This window comes from Haliotis cracherodii, unplaced genomic scaffold, assembly GCF_022045235.1.
Source record: "Haliotis cracherodii isolate W230 unplaced genomic scaffold, xgHalCrac1.p SCAF_16, whole genome shotgun sequence".
NCBI lineage: Eukaryota > Metazoa > Mollusca > Gastropoda > Lepetellida > Haliotidae > Haliotis > Haliotis cracherodii.
Window position 1 is genome coordinate 26398835 of NW_027266271.1, and position 19564 is coordinate 26418398.

Consider the following 19564-nt stretch of genomic DNA (forward strand, 5'->3'; position numbering starts at 1 on the left):
ACACTACCAGAAATAATAACTTACATTCCAAAGTATGACTTCAGATTATTTCCCACTATTCCTTAGGCCCCACTGATGAAAGCAATGGCGATCTGAGAATCATTAGCGAATCGTAAGGGTTCGAGCTTCAGCGGCGGAAAATATTTTAAGAACAGTTTATGACAAGATAGCATTCCCGGGATGTTAAATCGTATCTTCTCCGATTTTGAGATTCAAACAGCTTTGAGAACAGTGAGAAGACGTCACAGCAGGTTTATAAAAGATAGAGAAAGGTGGACCGCTGCGGAGAAGCAGTGATGCCAGTGACGTGTACAGTTAGCATCACGTGACTCATGAGTGTCGCGTGGTCTCGATCATGATGACCTGACCAAGAAGTAGCCACACTGTGCCACTTCCCTGTCACGTGGGACGTACTTGTGTGTACACCGGGAACACTTGAGCCGGACGTAGTTAGAAACAGTGGTAACTACAGCTAATGGATCTGCACTTTGTTTGGTGTGGTTCTTGTTGTTCCATTAAAATACACGCCCTTGTCATTACACTTATAGAAATGTAGCATAGATTCAGACTGAACTGACCCCAACAAGATATCATTTTTAGGGCATGAATGCTGCACCAATCAGCCATCTGTTAGTCTTGGTCTTAAAGGTAAGACTTACTACTACTACTACTACTACTACTACTACTACTACCACCACCACTGCTCCATTCTTGTCGTTGTGGGGCACTGGGATGGGGTAGCCTAGTGGTTAAAGAGTTCACTCGTCACGCTGACGACCCGGGTTCGTTTCCCCACATGGGTACAATGTGTGAAGCCCATTTTCGGTGTCCCCCACCGCGATATTGCTGGAATATTGCTAAGCAAGGCGTAAAACCATACTCACTCACTCTTGTCGTGGGAGGGGCCGGGTGATGACTTCCCCGATTGTATGTCATTGTATCCCGCCCGGAGGGACGTTCATCATATTACCAGTCACTGGTTTGTTTGGAGTAGACTCGACTTCCCCATCAAACATATATAGCTGGAATATTGCAGTGTGACGACGTGAACACTTACGTATATAGCTGGAATATTGCGGTGCTACTACGTGAACACCATTGGTATATGGCTGGAATATTGCAGTGTGACGACGTGAACACTTACGTATATAGCTGGAATATTGCGGTGCTACTACGTGAACACCATTAGTGTATGGCTGGAATACTGCAGTGTGACGACGTGAACACTTACGTATATAGCTGGAATATTGCGGTGCTACTACGTGAACAGCATTAGTGTATGGCTGGAATATTGCAGTGTGATGACGTGAACACTTACGTATATAGCTGGAATATTGCGGTGCTACTACGCGAACACCATCCGTATATAGCATGAATATTGCGGTGCTACTGCGCGAACACCATCCGTATATAGCATGAATATTGCGTGCTACTTTGCGAACACCATCCGTATATACATGTAGCATGAATATTGCGGTGGTACTACGCGAACACCATCCGTATATAGCTTGAGTATTGCGGTGCTACTACGCGAACACTATCTGTATGTAGCATGAATATTGCGGTGCTACTACGTGAACACCATCCGTATATAGCATGAATATTGCGGTGGTACTACGTGAACACCATCCGTATATAGCTGGAATATTGCGGTGCTACTACGTGAACACCATCCGTATATAGCTGGAGTATTGCGGTGCTACTATGCGAACACCATCTGTATATGATAAACACATCATAGTTAAGTGGTCGAGACATGATGGACAACTGACTGAATCCAGTCATCTAGTTCATGACTAAAAGGTATTCCCTCGTACTACCCAGTACCTTCATACACTGTGTCAGATGGGCTGGTAGATATACACTGTGTCAGATGGGCTGGTAGATATACACTGTGTCAGATGGCCTGGTAGATATACACTGTGTCAGATGGCCTGGTAGATATACACTGTGTCAGATGGCCTGGTAGATATACACTGTGTCAGATGGGCTGGTAGATATACACTGTGTCAGATGGGCTGGTAGATATACACTGTGTCAGATGGCCTGGTAGATATACACTGTGTCAGATGGCCTGGTAGATATACACTGTGTCAGATGGCCTGGTAGATATACACTGTGTCAGATGGGCTGGTAGATATACACTGTGTCAGATGGGCTGGTAGATATACACTGTGTCAGATGGCCTGGTAGATATACACTGTGTCAGATGGGCTGGTAGATATACACTGTGTCAGATGGGCTGGTAGATATACACTGTGTCAGATGGCCTGGTAGATATACACTGTGTCAGATGGCCTGGTAGATATACACTGTGTCAGATGGGCTGGTAGATATACACTGTGTCAGATGGGCTGGTAGATATACACTGTGTCAGATGGCCTGGTAGATATACACTGTGTCAGATGGCCTGGTAGATATACACTGTGTCAGATGGGCTGGTAGATATACACTGTGTCAGATGGGCTGGTAGATATACACTGTGTCAGATGGGCTGGTAGATATACACTGTGTCAGATGGGCTGGTAGATATACACTGTGTCAGATGGGCTGGTAGATATACACTGTGTCAGATGGGCTGGTAGATATACACTGTGTCAGATGGGCTGGTAGATATACACTGTGTCAGATGGGCTGGTAGATATACACTGTGTCAGATGGGCTGGTAGATATACACTGTGTCAGATGGGCTGGTAGATATACACTGTGTCAGATGGGCTGGTAGATATACACTGTGTCAGATGGGCTGGTAGATATACACTGTGTCAGATGGGCTGGTAGATAGACACTGTGTCAGATGAGCTGAGATACACGAGATTCTACTCACAATGAGACGTATTGGCGTAACGGAAGGGAACTTGGCGCATGCTCGACACACTTAGGCAGTTACTGACCTAATGTAAACATAACTGATGTGAAAGAATTTTGTTTGCCGCCGTAGTCAGCAATAGTGCACCTGCCAAGCTAGTGGTTGATAGCAGGAGCGGCGCCCAGCGTCAAACGAATACACATGATGACACCTCCGTTTCCTACTATCCAACTCAAATAAATGTATTGTAAACAAAACATGCAATTTTATTATTTTAATCCGAATCTCATTCCGGTCGCAACACGTCGTGACCAGTGGATCCTTGTTTCAGACGGCTCGCACGACAACCAGGGAGTAATGGAGAGATATCCTGCCTGAAATCTAACACATCCACACACACCGTGGGTACACACTCGCTGCATATAGTTCTATACGAAGTCCGAGTTACGTACCAATGATGAACTCTGATGCGTACAGCGGTCCTTGCAAATCTCGATGTCTTGTTTGTTTGTTGTTTAACGCCGCACTCAGCAATATTCCATCTATATGAAGGCGGTCTGTAAATGACTGAGTCTGGACCAGACAATCCAGTGATTGATATCATGAGCATCGATCTATGCAATTGGGATACGATGACACTGGGTCGCTGAAGAGCTGTGCAAATCTCGATGTACGCACTAAACGAACGTGCAAATGGTCGGCCAAAAGAAAGCATACACTTGATAATCGGATTTGACCTAAATATTATCAAAACGTTACTAAGCTGAAAACAGTCGCCGAAACACTGCAACCCTAAGGTCGAAAACACAACTTTGATTCCCGTATCACATACAGGAAGTTGTGGCTGACTTTGTTTCATTTTTACCACCATCAGACATAGACGTATACTTTCTTTTGTAAGTCAGTTGAGTAACCACACGCCATAATCAGCAATACAAATACCTAAGCACGCGAATACGACACCGTAATATTTATACGCTATACTCAAATATCAGTGGAAAGATCATCACGTGGTCACATTTACGTGTATCTCATTTTCTCTTAGAGTTTGAAAGGGCCTCATCTGGCCTACACCTCATATCGCCTACACTACTATCAAAACAAATTTCACATCACACTTGTACTCTTATCCCTTAAGTAAAAGGATAACAAAGAATGTGAATGACTTTTGATACTGTAATTTCATTTTGTATATGAGATCATCTTGGCAACTCAAATGTTATCACAACATCAAATATCATAAATTAATACACATGTATTATCATAGCACTGTACATTTATATCCATCATCTTCATGTTTTATAACATTAGCACTACATCATTACTTGCAAAATTACTGTAATTTGATGAAATGTCCAACTGCATCCAGAAACTGGATCGCTGATCTTCTGCCAGAAGCAAGCTGCTGCTTCAGTCTCTCGATCCTTGCATCTCGGTCTCTGTCAACACGAGCACGAGGTCTCATGGCACCACCCAGTCCAATCTGCCTTCTCGATCTACTTGAGTTCTTTGACAAACTGGAAGATGTTGGGATGGGTTCTCGGCATTCTCTTCTTCAGGCTGTTGTGGAAACCTTCAAGATGGTTGTTGGAGCGTGGATCGGTGTTCTCGTGTTGATTCCACAGGGCTCGAGGGAACGTGGCATTGAAGTCCACCCATGTGCTGGTGACGTAGTCGTTGAACCTTGTGATCTGCTGCCCATCTGGTCCTTGCTCCATCACTTCAGTCATCTGAATCTTGGACTTCAGCTAGGGGTAGAAGCGGTAACGCTGCAGCTCTTCTGATGTGGGTCTGCACTGCTGGGTTGTCGGTGTAGTCTCGGGCCAGGCCTCTGTCCACAACTTGTCTCCACAGAGCCTGGGCGTAGTGGAAAAAACATCCTCTGACGGAACTTGCTGGGAAGACATCGCTGATGGCACTGATGACAACTGCTTCTGGATGATGTCTGGAGAGAGTTCTAAACCAGTCCTTGCGCCAACAACATCCTTCAGCAAGGTGAACAGTCGGACATAGGTCTGCTTGATCTTGTTTGGGAGTAGGGAAAAGGCGACTGGGAACATCTTGCCATCCACAAGGCATTGGATAGTGTACACCTGCAGCCACAAGCTAGGGCATTGGACATAAGGTGATCCTGTTAACATTGTGAAAGCTATTTCGTTGATCAAAGCACTTACTAAGGTATATAAATTTTATATACGCTTACAGAAATTTGGAGATGAGTAGACCTGTTAAAATGCTCAGATTGGATTATATCAGGTATGGTAATGTATACACACTTACAAAACTTTTGAGATGAGTAGTCTTGTTACATGATCAAAGTGGATTATAACAGTAATCCTGCATAAACAGTCCAAACAAACTCAAGGATCAGATACCACTATGAAAACATTGGATTAGTTCAAAGGCCCATGTACTCAGGTCATTAATTCATATTAATGAATGAAATCATTAATGGGTTAATGGACAATACCATTCTACACAACAGGGGTGTGGAAGTAACCATTTGTATTTAGTGAAGGCCACATGAGGTGTAGGCGATGTAAGGTATAGGCCAGATGAGGGCCAGCCTTTGAAAGGACAAACATAGATGAGTATATCCAATCTACAGTGCAATATACAAACTTTGAGGAATCCTTTAATAAACTTGCATAACCACTAAAACACGTAAGATTGTAGAGCCTCGCCATCAACCAGGTCGGGTCGGCTATCAGTTCAGCTGACATAATTAGCTAGATAACGGTACACGACGGACATACCTGACCTTGTGCTGTGTGTAAACACCTGGGCCACCTGTATATGATGTGGTCTGTTTGCGGCAGCTGTAGGTGATACTGCAGACCATGATGCTGTGGACCATTATTTCCTTCCTACTGTCACTGTTTGGCCAGAATTCCTGGGGACAAGGCAACTACGGCTTCACCCTCAATTCCTGGGACGTCATCGGAGATCTGAATCATTTCTGGAAAAGTACCGGGTTTTGGTGAGCGGAATTTGGTATGATTCCATAGAACTAGTTTAATGAGAAATATTGATGTGCGTTAATGGTACCATAACCTGCCTATACTATATATTGTTGAGAGAACATCTTGAAAAGCCTACATTGCTCCCAAATGCCTGTTGTTTTACTTTCTTCTACTACGTTACGGCACCTTTCTCTCTAAGTATTTCTTTGAGTGGCCTAGTCGTCAAAGTGTTGTGTCTCTTAGGCGAGTCAGAATTTTGTACAATTACATAGAATTAGTTTGATGACAAATGTTGGTGTGTGGTAATGATATACATGTAGCTGTACAATTACTCGCTTACAACATATATATTGTTGATAGAACATCTTGCAAAGTGTGCATTGCTCCCGAAATCTCCATACTTTCTTCCGCTGTACAACACATCACGGAAACTTGGTCTCGAGATGTTTATTTGTTTGAGTGACCTCGTCGTCAAAGGCGTCGTTTTTCAGAATTGCGTCCCTTACGCAAGACAGAAACCAATTATCGTGCGGTCGAATCCCGGTTCACCAAGGTGTTATGTTATTTGGTTTGTTAGCACCATTTCCGTGTTCGTGGGTTTCACCAAAGTGGTTAACTATTTTAAGTTGCATCACTGTGCTTTCCTCCCACATCAACCTTACACGCTGTGATAAACTGAAATAATGTTCAAAGAAGCGTTGAACCCAACTCACTCACTCACTAGATATTTCTGTATTAAGGACTTGGCGTTCATTTCCAGCCTAGGTCGTGCCGTTGTTGTTAGTGCTGTGTTTGACACTGAGACATGCCCTTTGGAATAATAACGGTAATAGTTTCTGCTTAACTCATTGACATGTCAAAGTCAATTTTTGAGGTTGAAATTTTTTAAAAGAAAGAAAAATTGATGTGAAAATATGACATGTTTTAATGGCTTACAACTAACCTTTTTACTAACCCTTTTGACTTTATAACACTCATATTTTGAAGAAACGTTTCCTGTGAAACTCTAAAATCAACCAGGGAAACATGGTCTCCTGCAAATAATTTAATTGACAACACTTTAAGATGTTTTTTCACATTTTGGTTTAAGCCCCCCACTTCCACATTCTGATGCCGCCAAGTTTGACCTCAGTCCCGACATGCAACAGAACCTGGCCTACATCGGCGCCATGCCTCACAGAGGGATAGAACAGGTCCGGATACACTGGCTACTCGAGCTCATCAAGGTCACGAGGTCAGTCAGTGGGGTGCGATAAATATCTTATGCGTGACAAAGTGAAGCTGAAAAATAAAAAATAAAATAATTCCCGTTCAAACATTCATGTAAGAATCGAACTCTGATATTAGCTAACTCAGTGTACACCTTTGTCGTGTTTGATACTTTTTGTATGAAAATTATAAAGACATAATTCTTCCGAAAAGCCAGACCGAAAACGTCATGTTTGTTGCGTTGAAAGGAAACACTCTTGTCAGTTGTGACCCTTTCCCGATTTTACCTCATATTTTATATCCTTTCTATATGTGTAAATACCCTTGACCAATTTCTCCATCACATCTCCGTATCGGACGTGTCGTCATAACCATCTCCATCCCCATCATCACTAAGTCACACAGACTTCCTCTTGCTCGGCTACTCTTATCAATTTGAATGGAGCTCTGAAGGAAGCCATGATGGCGAATGTTTCCAGGGTATTTATCATAAGAGATAGGAGATATTATACGCTGGATAATCAAGGGTGTCAGTCAGTGGTTTTTATAGTTTATACCCGGACATCTTGGACGCCGTGAGTGATTAGCTCGTTCCATTGTTGTGTGACGTCTTTCCATCATTAGACAATTGAGCTTATGAAATTCAATTATTTTTTTGTTTGATTTGGGTAATATAGATAATATACTTGAAATTCGCAATAACTGATTATCGGTCCTTCTTGAATTAATACCAATGCATATATGTATAGCGTCAACAATGGCAACGCAACCTACGACTTCACTGATCTTGACAGTCTGATGGACCTGCTGTATGTGAACGGCCTGAAGCCAGGGTTTGAGATCATGGGGAACCCATCCAACCTGTACACTGACCTGGAACACAAGGCCCAGGTGTACATGTGGCGGGACATGGTGCAGGCCACAGCACAGAGATACATCAGTAAGTCCCGGGTCACTCTCTGAAGCCAACCCAAGGTGTTCTCGGCCAGCGAGTGCAAGGTTCTAGGTTCTGTAGGTTCTGTAGGTGTCAAGGTGTAGGTGTAGGTGTAGGTGTAGGTGTAGGTGGTGATTGTGCTGTCCAAGGCAAGATGTTGTATGGGGTCTTGTGTTACCCTTTTGAAACAGGGTTCTGTTGCAAGAACAGTAGTGCAACAGGTTAGAGAGATTGATCAAACATATGCTGTCCAGTGAAGTTTCCTTAAAAATCACCAGATCTGACAGGATTAAAGATGCCGCATTGCAGGACTAATGATGTCACATTGACAGGCTACGGATGCTCTACTGTCAGTTCTCCAACGGTTCGTTCGACATCTTAAATGCAACAATGTTCTACTCGTCGGAGGTTGACACACATTCTTCCATCTGCTAGGAAAAGCTAGAATCTACATTCTCCTGTGACTCTTTGCTAGTTTCTGATCTACCAGTGTTGCAGTGTCAGCGTTACGTCTCAGAGTGGTCTGCAAGCACTGATATTGTACCGACGCAGTTTTTTTTCTGGACACTGTCCAGCGACTGACAGTATGACTGTCTGAGCTCAGATGGAGGATACGCATGTAAAGATTCCTGGGTGGTGGTGACAGGAGGTCTGTAACTCCTATGCCTGTATCTCTTCTGTCCAATATAACTGAATCAGGACATGCACCTGGTGACTATCATTCATCTACAGCCAAAACTCCTTGTGACATGCTCATGCGTTGCTCTGTGTGAATAAACAGAATATCGTTCACCTTTGTAGGTTGGCATGCTATAAGTGCAGACAAAACTTCACTTCAAACTCAAGTTCCATTGATCTGGTTACTGCAGCATGTTCATTACTCAGCAAATTGATGTGTTTGTGGTGGATTCTCAACCATTTTATAACACTATTAGGGGTTTGGGCCCAATGTGTCCAAATTTCAGTTTGGTTTACGTCAATAGTTATGCTATTTATATCCATCCAGTCTTAGGAACGGAAAAGTACATTCCTCGAGCAGTTGTGAGTACAAGCATGTCAGGTGGACCAATCTGAAGAAAATTGCACACCTGGCTTTTCCAACACATGGTGTTATCAGCAATGGTCTTATATAATATAAATTGCTTATTCTGCTATTTTCAATGTACTGTTATGAAATCACATACATCTGTGCTGTTTTAGTGAACAGTGAGAAAATTTTAATATTCTTTCCACCTGTCGAATTTGAAATGTGACTTGTAACAAAATGTCAGCTTCCTTTAATGAATTTTTTTCAGCCTCTGAAAATAAAGAAAACAACAACGTGGTTTTACCCCAAACCCCACCATCTCATTCTCCCTCCCTCCCCAATATCAAATAGCCCGCCCCTTACTCACAAGGCGCAGTTGCCACCAAGTGTAATTCACACAGATTAGGATATTTATGGTAGTGCCTGCCATCATTGATGTAGTTGACTTGTATGGCGATACAAGGAAGTGACGGTTGTCACATGATGTTGCAGGTAAGTATGGGCTGGACTACGTGAAGACCTGGAACTGGGAGACTTGGAACGAACCTGACTCCGGGGACTTTGATAATCTCAAATTCACTGTACAAGGTACACATTTCAGTTGAATAATTACCGACGCAATGGCGATCCAGGTTAGTATAGGTCTTCAGCAACCAATGCCGTAAAAGGCGATATACTTGTAAGAGGCGACTAACGAGATCGGGTGGCCATTGGATTATCTGGTCGAGACTGGATTATTTACAGACCGCCCTCATATAGCTGGAATATTGCTGAGATCAGCGTTATACAAAACAAAAAGACGTTGTGCAAAGAAGATTTCTTGTATCTGTCACGTTTTATTTATTAACAAAGTTTATCGAGTATTATGGTTTATATCTCCTGTGCCATATAAAATGTGTTTCAGCCTTTCATAATATTTATTATTTTAGTTTATTCAGATTTTAGTCACATATGAAAGGAAGTGAATTGTACCAGTATGAAGGTTTTAAGTCACATGGATTATATCCTAATAATAATCCATGATGTGCAGGCTTTCTGAATTATTACGACGCATGCTCTGAGGGTCTGAAGGCAGCTGACCCCTCCCTGATACTGGGTGGCCCTGGCTCCTCCCGCAACTCCATAACGAGCGGGACCCCGAGGTCCAATAAGAAGTATGCGGAAAAATTGCTAGACCACGTGATCAGTGGAAGAAACTACTTTACGGGGGAGAAGGGGGTGAGGATCGACTTCATCTCCCTACACAGGAAGGTAGGTCTGGGCCCCGTTCCACAAAGCGATCTTAGCGCTAAGTCTGTCGTAAGTCTATGTTATTGTTTTGGAGTTACGATCATCTTAGCGCTACGATCGCTTTGTGGACGGGGCCCAGGTGTGATGTGTTTTGATAGGACGGATTCATTAGCTGTCTGGTACAAGATATGTCGCAAACTGTTGTGCAGAGTTGCATCCCTTTGCTGTGCAAGAAGGACCGCATTCGTGGATTCGAATACAAGATTCCTGGACTTCACTGCAGTCCACTGATATTTTTTGGTAGCCTTTTGTTGTCTCTCCGGATTCGTTTTCGCGAACACTTGGTATCATCACTATTTGATCGTAATTCATGAACGCATGCTCATGATACAGTCGTAATCGAATCTGCTTTTGGCAGAGATTTCTTGTGAATAAAGTAAGAGTTTTGACAGACCGCCCTCGTACAGGAGGAATATTTGCTGAGTGTGTCTTGTATTGTGTATTTGTTGGTGTTTAACAATGCTACATGTTGCTATACTTGTGGCTTGTATTGTGTATTTGTTGGTGTTTAACAATGCTACATGTTGCTATACTTGTGCCTTGTATTGTGTATTTGTTGGTGTTTAACAATGCTACATGTTGCTATACTTGTGTCTTGTATTGTGTATTTGTTGGTGTTTAACAATGCTACATGTTGCTATACTTGTGTCTTGTATTGTGTATTTGTTGGTGTTTAACAATGCTACATGTTGCTATACTTGTGCCTTGTATTGTGTATTTGTTGGTGTTTAACAATGCTACATGTTGCTATACTTGTGTCTTGTATTGTGTATTTGTTGGTGTTTAACAATGCTACATGTTGCTATACTTGTGTCTTGTATTGTGTATTTGTTGGTGTTTAACAATGCTACATGTTGCTATACTTGTGCCTTGTATTGTGTATTTGTTGGTGTTTAACAATGCTACATGTTGCTATACTTGTGTCTTGTATTGTGTATTTGTTGGTGTTTAACAATGCTACATGTTGCTATACTTGTGCCTTGTATTGTGTATTTGTTGGTGTTTAACAATGCTACATGTTGCTATACTTGTGTCTTGTATTGTGTATTTGTTGGTGTTTAACAATGCTACATGTTGCTATACTTGTGCCTTGTATTGTGTATTTGTTGGTGTTTGACAATGCTACATGTTGCTATACTTGTGCCTTGTATTGTGTATTTGTTGGTGTTTAACAATGCTACATGTTGCTATACTTGTGCCTTGTATTGTGTATTTGTTTTTTGTGTCTGTCACTTCCAGGGAGACTCTCACGCTGCCAACATCACAAACGCTGAGGTTCATTCCGTCGCCGTCCTCCGGAAGCAATACCCTGGCCTGGCCAACAAGCCTTTCTTTAACGAGTGAGGATTCTTAATTTGTCTCGACTGATGGTAAAAGCTGGTACCCAATTTGTTCGTGAAATGTCGACCTTTGTGGATGTCATTTTGAAACTTTTAACTTTTTGGATTTCCATGGAAGCAAGTTAGACTTAGTATTAGGGAAGTGTCTTCATCAACACTATTGTGAAGCTACATGGCTACTGTTATTCTATGTGAGATGTGTTAGATAAACCTGGGCTGTGGGGATGACACTACATACTGTTTATATTTCCTACTTCACAGCGAGGCTGACCCCCTCGCGGGTTGGAGTAAACCGGAACAGTGGCGGGGAACGTCCAGGTATGCTGCATTTGTTGCCAAGGTAACGATTGCTGAAACTATTAGGAAATTTATCAGCATCAAACATAATCATATACATAAATTATAAACATCTCTACCGAATCACTATAATCGCAATGTTCATGTTGTTTTCTTTATTCTTTGTGTGTTACTACTCAGAAGAAGTTAAAAAACACCAGATTCTTTCATATTACTATATTTTATCTGTCATGGCGTGACAAATTAAATATGGTAATATGAAAGAATCAGGTGTTCTTTACCTTCTTTTGAGTCGTATATAATGATCGATTAATTGTTTCTGTTCAGGCCAGATATTACAAAAAGTGTTTAAAACGTTTAATTAATTTAATAGAGTTTTTTTTATTGCAAATGTTCATTTCAGGTTATAGCACAACATCAAAATATCATCATACGTAACCAAACTGGTAATATTAATTACCAGTTGCTAAGCAACGATAACGGCTTCCTAAGTTATTACCCAAACCAGTTTACACAGCGCACTCTACTAGCAAGGTTTCAAATGAATAACACCAGTCCAGCTCACGTGGCCTTTGTCAGGAAACCAGTCTATGCTGCAATGGCAATGCTGTCGTTGCTAGGCGACCAACAAGTTAGTTTAGACAGCGGAGGTGAGTATAAAAAGTTAAAAGACATTGCATAAGTATCTGCTGTTGTGAGGATGTGATACTGAAAAACAATGGTGATGGTTGTGGCTTTAGATCCACATGTGACAATGCCAAGGACAATACTTATTACCCGCCAGGAATTCTTTATGCATATCTTATGGAAGTACTGACAGATTGTACACATTCAATGATATGGCAAGCAAAGAGAACTAAAACAGTGCAGAGACGGAAACTGGATAAAATAAAAGATCTATCAGCTCTATTTGATTTGAAACATGGCAATAAATATCGCGGGAGAGAAGGTAGAAGTACATACGCTTTGTTTAAAAATGATCGGGATCAGCTTATATCGTCAGTGATAATTTAAATGAATAATATAATTTTAAAAAGATTTCTTCGTTTGCCATTTCCTTACCAGTGATCGTTGGCATGGTATTGCTGTTAAATTGGTTAAAACTCAATCACTCTCTCTGGTGACAGTTCAGGGTATTGGGGGGTATGTGGAGGAAATGAATATTCAATAGGTCAGCCTTCAGCTGAGGTGCCTGGTACATCACCTAATGGATCCGAGTCCGGGCTAGACTGAGTCCCGAGCAACCTACCTGCGTGTTTGTCACAAGATATGTCTTTATGTATCAGATGGTCAGGCTCGGGGACTTAAGGGTTATCGTACGGATGACGTGGATCGTTGGTCATAATATTGTTGCAGTTTATTGTCGTTCCGTGTCGTCATATGCAAGGCAAGCCATGACTTGGCAACTCGCTTGGCCAGAATAGGGTCGTCTTAGTCAAGGAGTGATTGGTATATCGACTCTTACTCCCAACTGTCTCTATCAGCATTCATGTACCGGCCCTTGCACTCACCAGGAGTAAACACAAAACATAGGTTATACTCACATACTTTTAATAACGCACCAGTCCATCTTCAAATACAACTGCTACAGGCTAGACTCATCACAGACTGGACAAACAGCCTAGTATCCATCTGCCTCACTGTCACTTCCAAAACCGCGCACCACTACTAGTGCTGAACGTATCTTTTTGAAGTGGTCGAGTCTAACCCTTCTTTGTCACATTTTTGATTCGTTAAACATTAGATCTGACCATGAACTCATGTGTGTCGTAATCGGAAAAATACCGAAGCCTACGTGCCAGATTGATAATCTCTCTATTTTGTAACTCATTTCCTGACTCTACAAATGAAAAGTATCCTACCTCATTCATGATTCATTAACTAATCGCCAAAAATGTGGAAACAATCCTACGACAAATATGAAATGTCCGAAACATTCTGATGATAAATGTAAAATGCCCTTTCTCTATTAATATATATATATATATATATATATATATATATATATATATATATATATATATATATATATATATATATATATATATATATATATGCAACTACATCATTGCAGTTGTCACCGGTTTGGTTTGTTTCTATCTGTTACCATTTTCTAATACATTTGCGATGCCCTTTAACCTGATAATATCAATCACTGAGTTGTGTTGCCATATTTGAATATTTACAGGCCGCCCTTATATGGCTGGAATAGTGCAGAGTGAGGCGTAAACAACAAACCTAAGCGTACGCATTAAGTAGTCACCTTAAGACGCCAGTACCTGATGCCTGAGGATCGGGTGTCACATCGTGTGACGTGTGACTGCGTCATGGAGCCGAATTTGGGAGATAGTGCGTCATGCTACAATTTACTTCCCGGCTGATATGGCTTGAATATTGCTGAGTGCGGCATAAATTAACACTCACGATCACTGACTTACTGCTATATCTGTTGGAGGCTCTTCCTGTGTGACACTGGCGTCCGTGTGCGGCCTGGCGTCCCTCCACCAGCCGCCAGCAGACCACAACAGTTCAGACAGGTACTGTACGGGCAGACCACAACAGTTCAGACAGGTAGTGTACGGGCAGACCACAACAGTTCAGACAGGTACTGTACGGGCAGGCCACAACAGTTCAGACAGGTACTGTACGGACAGACCACAACAATTCAGACAGGTACTGTACAGGCAGACCACAACAGTTCAGACAGGTAGTGTACGGGCAGACCACAACAGTTCAGACAGGTACTGTACGGGCAGACCACAACAGTTCAGACAGGTAGTGTACGGGCAGACCACAATAGTTCAGACAGGTAGTGTACGGGCAGGCCACAACAGTTCAGACATGTACTGTACGGACAGACCACAACAATTCAGACAGGTACTGTACAGGCAGACCACAACAGTTCAGACAGGTACTGTACGGGCAGACCACAACAGTTCAGACGGGTACTGTACAGGCAGACCACAACAGTTCAGACAGGTGCTGTACGGGCAAACCAAAACAGTTCAGACAGGTACTGTACAGGCAGACCACAACTGTTCAGACGGGTAATGTACGGGCAGACCACAACAGTTCAGACGGGTACCCTACGGGGCACACATCCAAACAATGCCTTGATCACTACACACATCGCGAATCCTCGTAAATAGAACACTATATTAGATTGTGGAATTTTAAACTGCCCATTCAGCAAATGATTATTGGAAGCTTTTCTCGATTAAAATCCGTTTAAGCAACTTTAGGTTAATAACACTGCAGCTATATATCTCATATGATCTCAGACAATTTAACATCATGCGCGTAAATTATGACAAAGGGATAGAGCTCTGATTAATGATTTACTTAAATAAGGTTGAAACGTCGATCCAAAATGCCGATGAGGCAGTAAGTGTTTCTTTACTTTTGAGGCGCTCCCTTAAGATGTCGACATAAACATGCTACCCATTGCAAGTGTGACCTCAAGTCATGCACGAGAATTACTTGCTTACATGTCCTGTTAGACATTCCATTAGCTGCTACAAAGAAGAAATAATTTATGGATAACAACTTCATTATCTATTGTAAAAGATAATTCATAACTTGTCTCTACTTTGTCATCCGTCAACTTCCAAGTAATGGCTATCCAAAAATTCAGTTGCCCCTACACTTTGAATGTTGTCATCAAAACAAACGCCAACTTTTAATGATAGTTATATTGGTAACTTTTCACAAGTGTTCAAGAAAATTTCAAAAATTAGTTTCTATTAAAGCACGGGCAAACATTTCGATGAGTCTTAATATGATTCCATCAATTTGAATTAATTTGAAGATAATCGAGAAAAATGGTGTCCCAACAGTTAGGATGATGGACTATACTAGGGGTCATTCAACGAATGTCTGATATTGCCAATTGGCACCAAGTCACTATTTACATGGAAGGTTTTGATTTCTCTACTCTACTATATTCTACTCACGTCATTGACGTCTTGACTCGCACGTCTCTACAGCTGGCAGAGTGCACTGCTGATCTACAATAACAACGACGTTGACGATGGTAACTGGGGTATTCTCAATGTAGACTGGAAAATCAGGCCTCCACAGGGCACAGAGGGTAGGCATATCAATGTTTCGAATTGTCCGATAAAAAAGTATCATTTAGCTAAACATCAGGCGTAAGGTCCACTAATTCTAGGCGTTATATCTCTCAGCTACATCTGCAGAACCAGATACTTTTTAAATCTCAACTATGAGCCTAATATTTTTTTCTAAAAACCACATTGCAACAAATGTGATTTTAGAATCAGACAATTTCTGTTTTTCCAGCAATATGAAGCTTAATAATTCTTTTCAAGTATTGTCGGGGACAAATATTTTTTTTCGATACAATCCCACAGTTACGGGCTCTATGATTCATCATCGTCTATCTTTTTGTGTTAGTATAGTTTTTAGATTTTGGATGGATAATTTTCAAAGCGTTGTCTGGAATGGAAATCGCCAGTTTGTCACTCGTGCCGTAAAGCTGAGAAAGCTTCTCTCTGATTGGCTAATGTAGACTCCTTTGTCATTTCATTGGTCAGTCAAAATTCGCGAAAGGTCATTCTGACCTGACCTGTAAAGGGATGTCCTCAGATCTTTTTTGAGTGGTAGCGAGAACTAAGGTCTGATTAATATGCAATTGTCTTCAAGGCGACATTTCTGTACAGATGCTTGTTACTATATCCTTGCTTGATAAAATCAATCCTGTCTTCTATACTAACTACCTCTTTAATACAATATCTTACATGGCATATGCCTGATATTGGTGTGGTCAAGGACGCAGACAATTGTCTGTAAATAAAAGCGACAAAACCCTTTCCATGTTCATCAGAAATCTCTGCCCAAAGCAGACTCGATTGCACGAGTCCAACTATTATGAGCATGTGTTTATGAACCACTAAGTGCCCCTTGTTTCCAGAGCTGTTCATGGTCCAGTACGGAGTCAACTGGGACATGGGGGACCCCATGGGTGTGTGGGGAGGCCTGTTCAAGGCCCCAGACTTCCCTACAGTCTCACAGTTCAAGTCCATCAGGCAACAACAGGTAATACCTGGGCCACCTATACACAAAGCGATCTTAGTGCTACAACAGTCGTAAGTCTATGTTAACGTATGGGATATACGATCATCTTAGAGCTTCGATCGCTTTGTGGCACGGGGCCCAGGTTGTTAAGAGGGCAGCAACACCTTTGCGATAATTCCTCGATAAAAGATCGGGTGTGTCGTGTGAGCAGGTCATTGATCTGATGGGGGTTCCCACTATATACCAAATACGTGTAAAAGGAGTCCCGCCCCCCAAATGGGCTATGGTAAATCTATGGGAATAACATGGGAGTTAGGACAGTCATAGCGCCAAGATCGGTTCGTGGAACGGTGCTCAAGGCGACAGTTTAAAGAAGCAGCAACATTGCAACGTCATAAACTGGAACCAGTCTGGTATCGGAATAAGCCCAGAGGGCATGTTGGAACACCAGACGTCATTGAGTCTCAAACCCGAAAACAAACTCACATTTAAATTGGCATTAAAGTTGAAACTGCATAACGCCCATTTGCACTCAAATCTAACGTTGAAGAGAGCAGCTCGCCACTTATATCCACGTGTTTATTCAGGGTCCAGTGAAGTGGACGTCCTACCCAGTGTCGGCTAACGTTTCCCAGGTGCCGATTCCACCCATGTTCCAGCTCCTCACAGACAACGTGCTTCTGATGCACCTGTGTGCCAAGTCAAAATACCCTCCGGAGCAGGTGCGTGTGTCGTGAGACCGGAGCGTGTGTTGTGATTCAGAGGTGCGTGTGCTGTGATTCAGAGGTGCGTGTGCTGTGATTCAGAGGTGCGTGGGTTGTGAGTCAGAGGTGCGTAGGTTTTGAGACAGGTGCGTGTGTTGTGAGTCAGAGATGCGTGTGTTGTGAGACAGGTGCGTGTGTTGTGAGTCGGACGTTCGTGGGTTGTGTGACAGGTGCGTCTGTTGTGAGTCAGAGGTGCTCGGGTTGTAAGACTGGTGCATCTGTAGTGAGTCCGGCGTGCGTGAGTTATAAGAAAGATGCGTAGATTGTGAGACAGGTGCGTGGGCTGTGAGTTGGACGTGTTTGGGTTGTAAGACAGGTGCGTGTGTTGTGAGTCAGAGATGCGTGTGTTGTGAGTCAGAGGTGCTTGGGTTGTAAGACAGGTGCGTGGGTTGTGAGTCAGAGGTGCGTGTGTTGTGAGTCAGAGGTGCGTGTGTTGTGAGTCAGAGGTGCGTGTGTTGTGAGTCAGAGGTGCGTGGGTTGTAAGACAGGTGCGTGTGTTGTGAGTCAGAGGTGCGTGTGTTGTGAGTCAGAGGTGCGTGGGTTGTGAGTCAGAGGTGCGTGGGTTGTGAGTCAGAGGTGTATGGGTAGTGAGATAGAGGTGTGTGGGCTGTGATTGTTAAAGTTTTCTATCTGATTTTACGCCACTTTTCTCAATATTTCAGCAATACCCAGCGGGGTATTCACACATTATACCCATAAATCGAACCCAACTTTCGGAGTTGCTTGTGAACGATTTAACCACTAGGCTGCCTCACAGCCCCTCAGCAGCCTTGATGACACGCACCACCAGGCGCACCTTATTGCGCTGCACTTTGAGCACAGGCAAGCACCTCAGCCTGATGCTCGTGTTTAGTCTTGCTAGGCATGGATTCTTGATGAATTTAAAGGAGGCAAATTGCAGTTTTTCTAGACTGTGAATACATGGGAAGGTCAAGAACGATAACCCAATAGACGTGGTGGTTAGGACAAGTATCTATGAATCATCCTCTTTATGTTATCCTATCTGTGTTGTCACAGGTAACTGGTCTCCGCTTCATCAACATCACATCGGGGCAGATTCTCGTTGTCTGGTCTGATGACAACATCAAGACCAAGTAAGTAACTCTAGTGCTGTATCGGTTCTGACACAATGGTCTAGTGCTGTATCGGTTCTGACACAATGGTCTAGTGTTGTAGCGGTTCTGGTACAATGGTCCAGTGCTGTAGCGGTTCTGGCACAATGGTCTACTGGTGCAGCGGTTCTGACACAATGGTCTTCTGGTGTAGCGGTTCTGCACAATGGTCTAGTGGTGCAACGGTTCTCGTACAATGAGATTGGTTCATGAAAACTGGTTTAGATTCAGGGGAAACATTCATATCAAGTCTAATCATCTCTTCATCAGAACATCTATTCGGCGATGTCCGCTCTGTTTATATGTTCCTTCCTTCAACAGATGTATATTCACGTACGTCGTGGAGTACTCTGCTGACGGATCAGAAGCTGGGTTTAAGAGGGTCAACGAGGACGACACCATCGTCACGGCGGTCGTCATTGCTCCACAACCTAATCCTGCCACGGGTAGGTTCAAGATGCGTCCGAAATTTCGAAATATTGGTAGACACCTGGGAAACATTAATTGTGAACCTTTTTTGTAATGTTAAATCCTACCTGCACAAATTTAGCATGTTACGAGTGAGTGTTGTTTAATATAAATGTTGCGTGACCGTCTTACCTGTTGTTTCCAGGCTACATCGGCGACAAGATGGTGACGGGCAGCTACAGGGTGAAGGCAGTGGACTACTTCAAGAGACCAGGGCCATACTCACAAACACAGATATACAAGTGACATCAATGATAGATTTGGGATACAAATTATACTACTGTAGCATAACGAAGATAAGACCATGTAATGAA

The 19564-nt window shown here is 42.6% G+C and overlaps 1 protein-coding gene across 1 annotated transcript; it reads left to right on the plus strand.

Moving 5' to 3' along the window:
- The first annotated feature begins 558 nt into the window (after positions 1–558).
- LOC139463510 (alpha-L-iduronidase-like) lies at positions 559–19564 on the plus strand. The gene is made up of 16 exons (XM_071244780.1): positions 559–648; positions 5629–5789; positions 6863–7006; positions 7731–7921; positions 9435–9530; positions 9973–10193; positions 11472–11572; positions 11834–11912; positions 12273–12519; positions 14325–14406; positions 15856–15959; positions 16803–16927; positions 17494–17628; positions 18688–18764; positions 19104–19228; positions 19396–19564. The coding sequence occupies exons 2-16, from the start codon at positions 5650–5652 to the stop codon at positions 19494–19496; spliced, it is 1968 nt and encodes a 655-aa protein (XP_071100881.1). The 5' UTR covers positions 559–648; positions 5629–5649; the 3' UTR covers positions 19497–19564.

Coding starts and splice junctions, on each gene's coding strand:
- LOC139463510 (XM_071244780.1), top strand. CDS start 5,650: ATGATGCTGTGGACCATTATTTCCTTCCTACTGTCACTGTTTGGCCAG. Junction 11,573..11,833: donor AACAAGCCTTTCTTTAACGA/GTGAGGATTCTT, acceptor CCTACTTCACAG/CGAGGCTGACCCCCTCGCGG. Junction 17,629..18,687: donor CAAAATACCCTCCGGAGCAG/GTGCGTGTGTCG, acceptor GTGTTGTCACAG/GTAACTGGTCTCCGCTTCAT.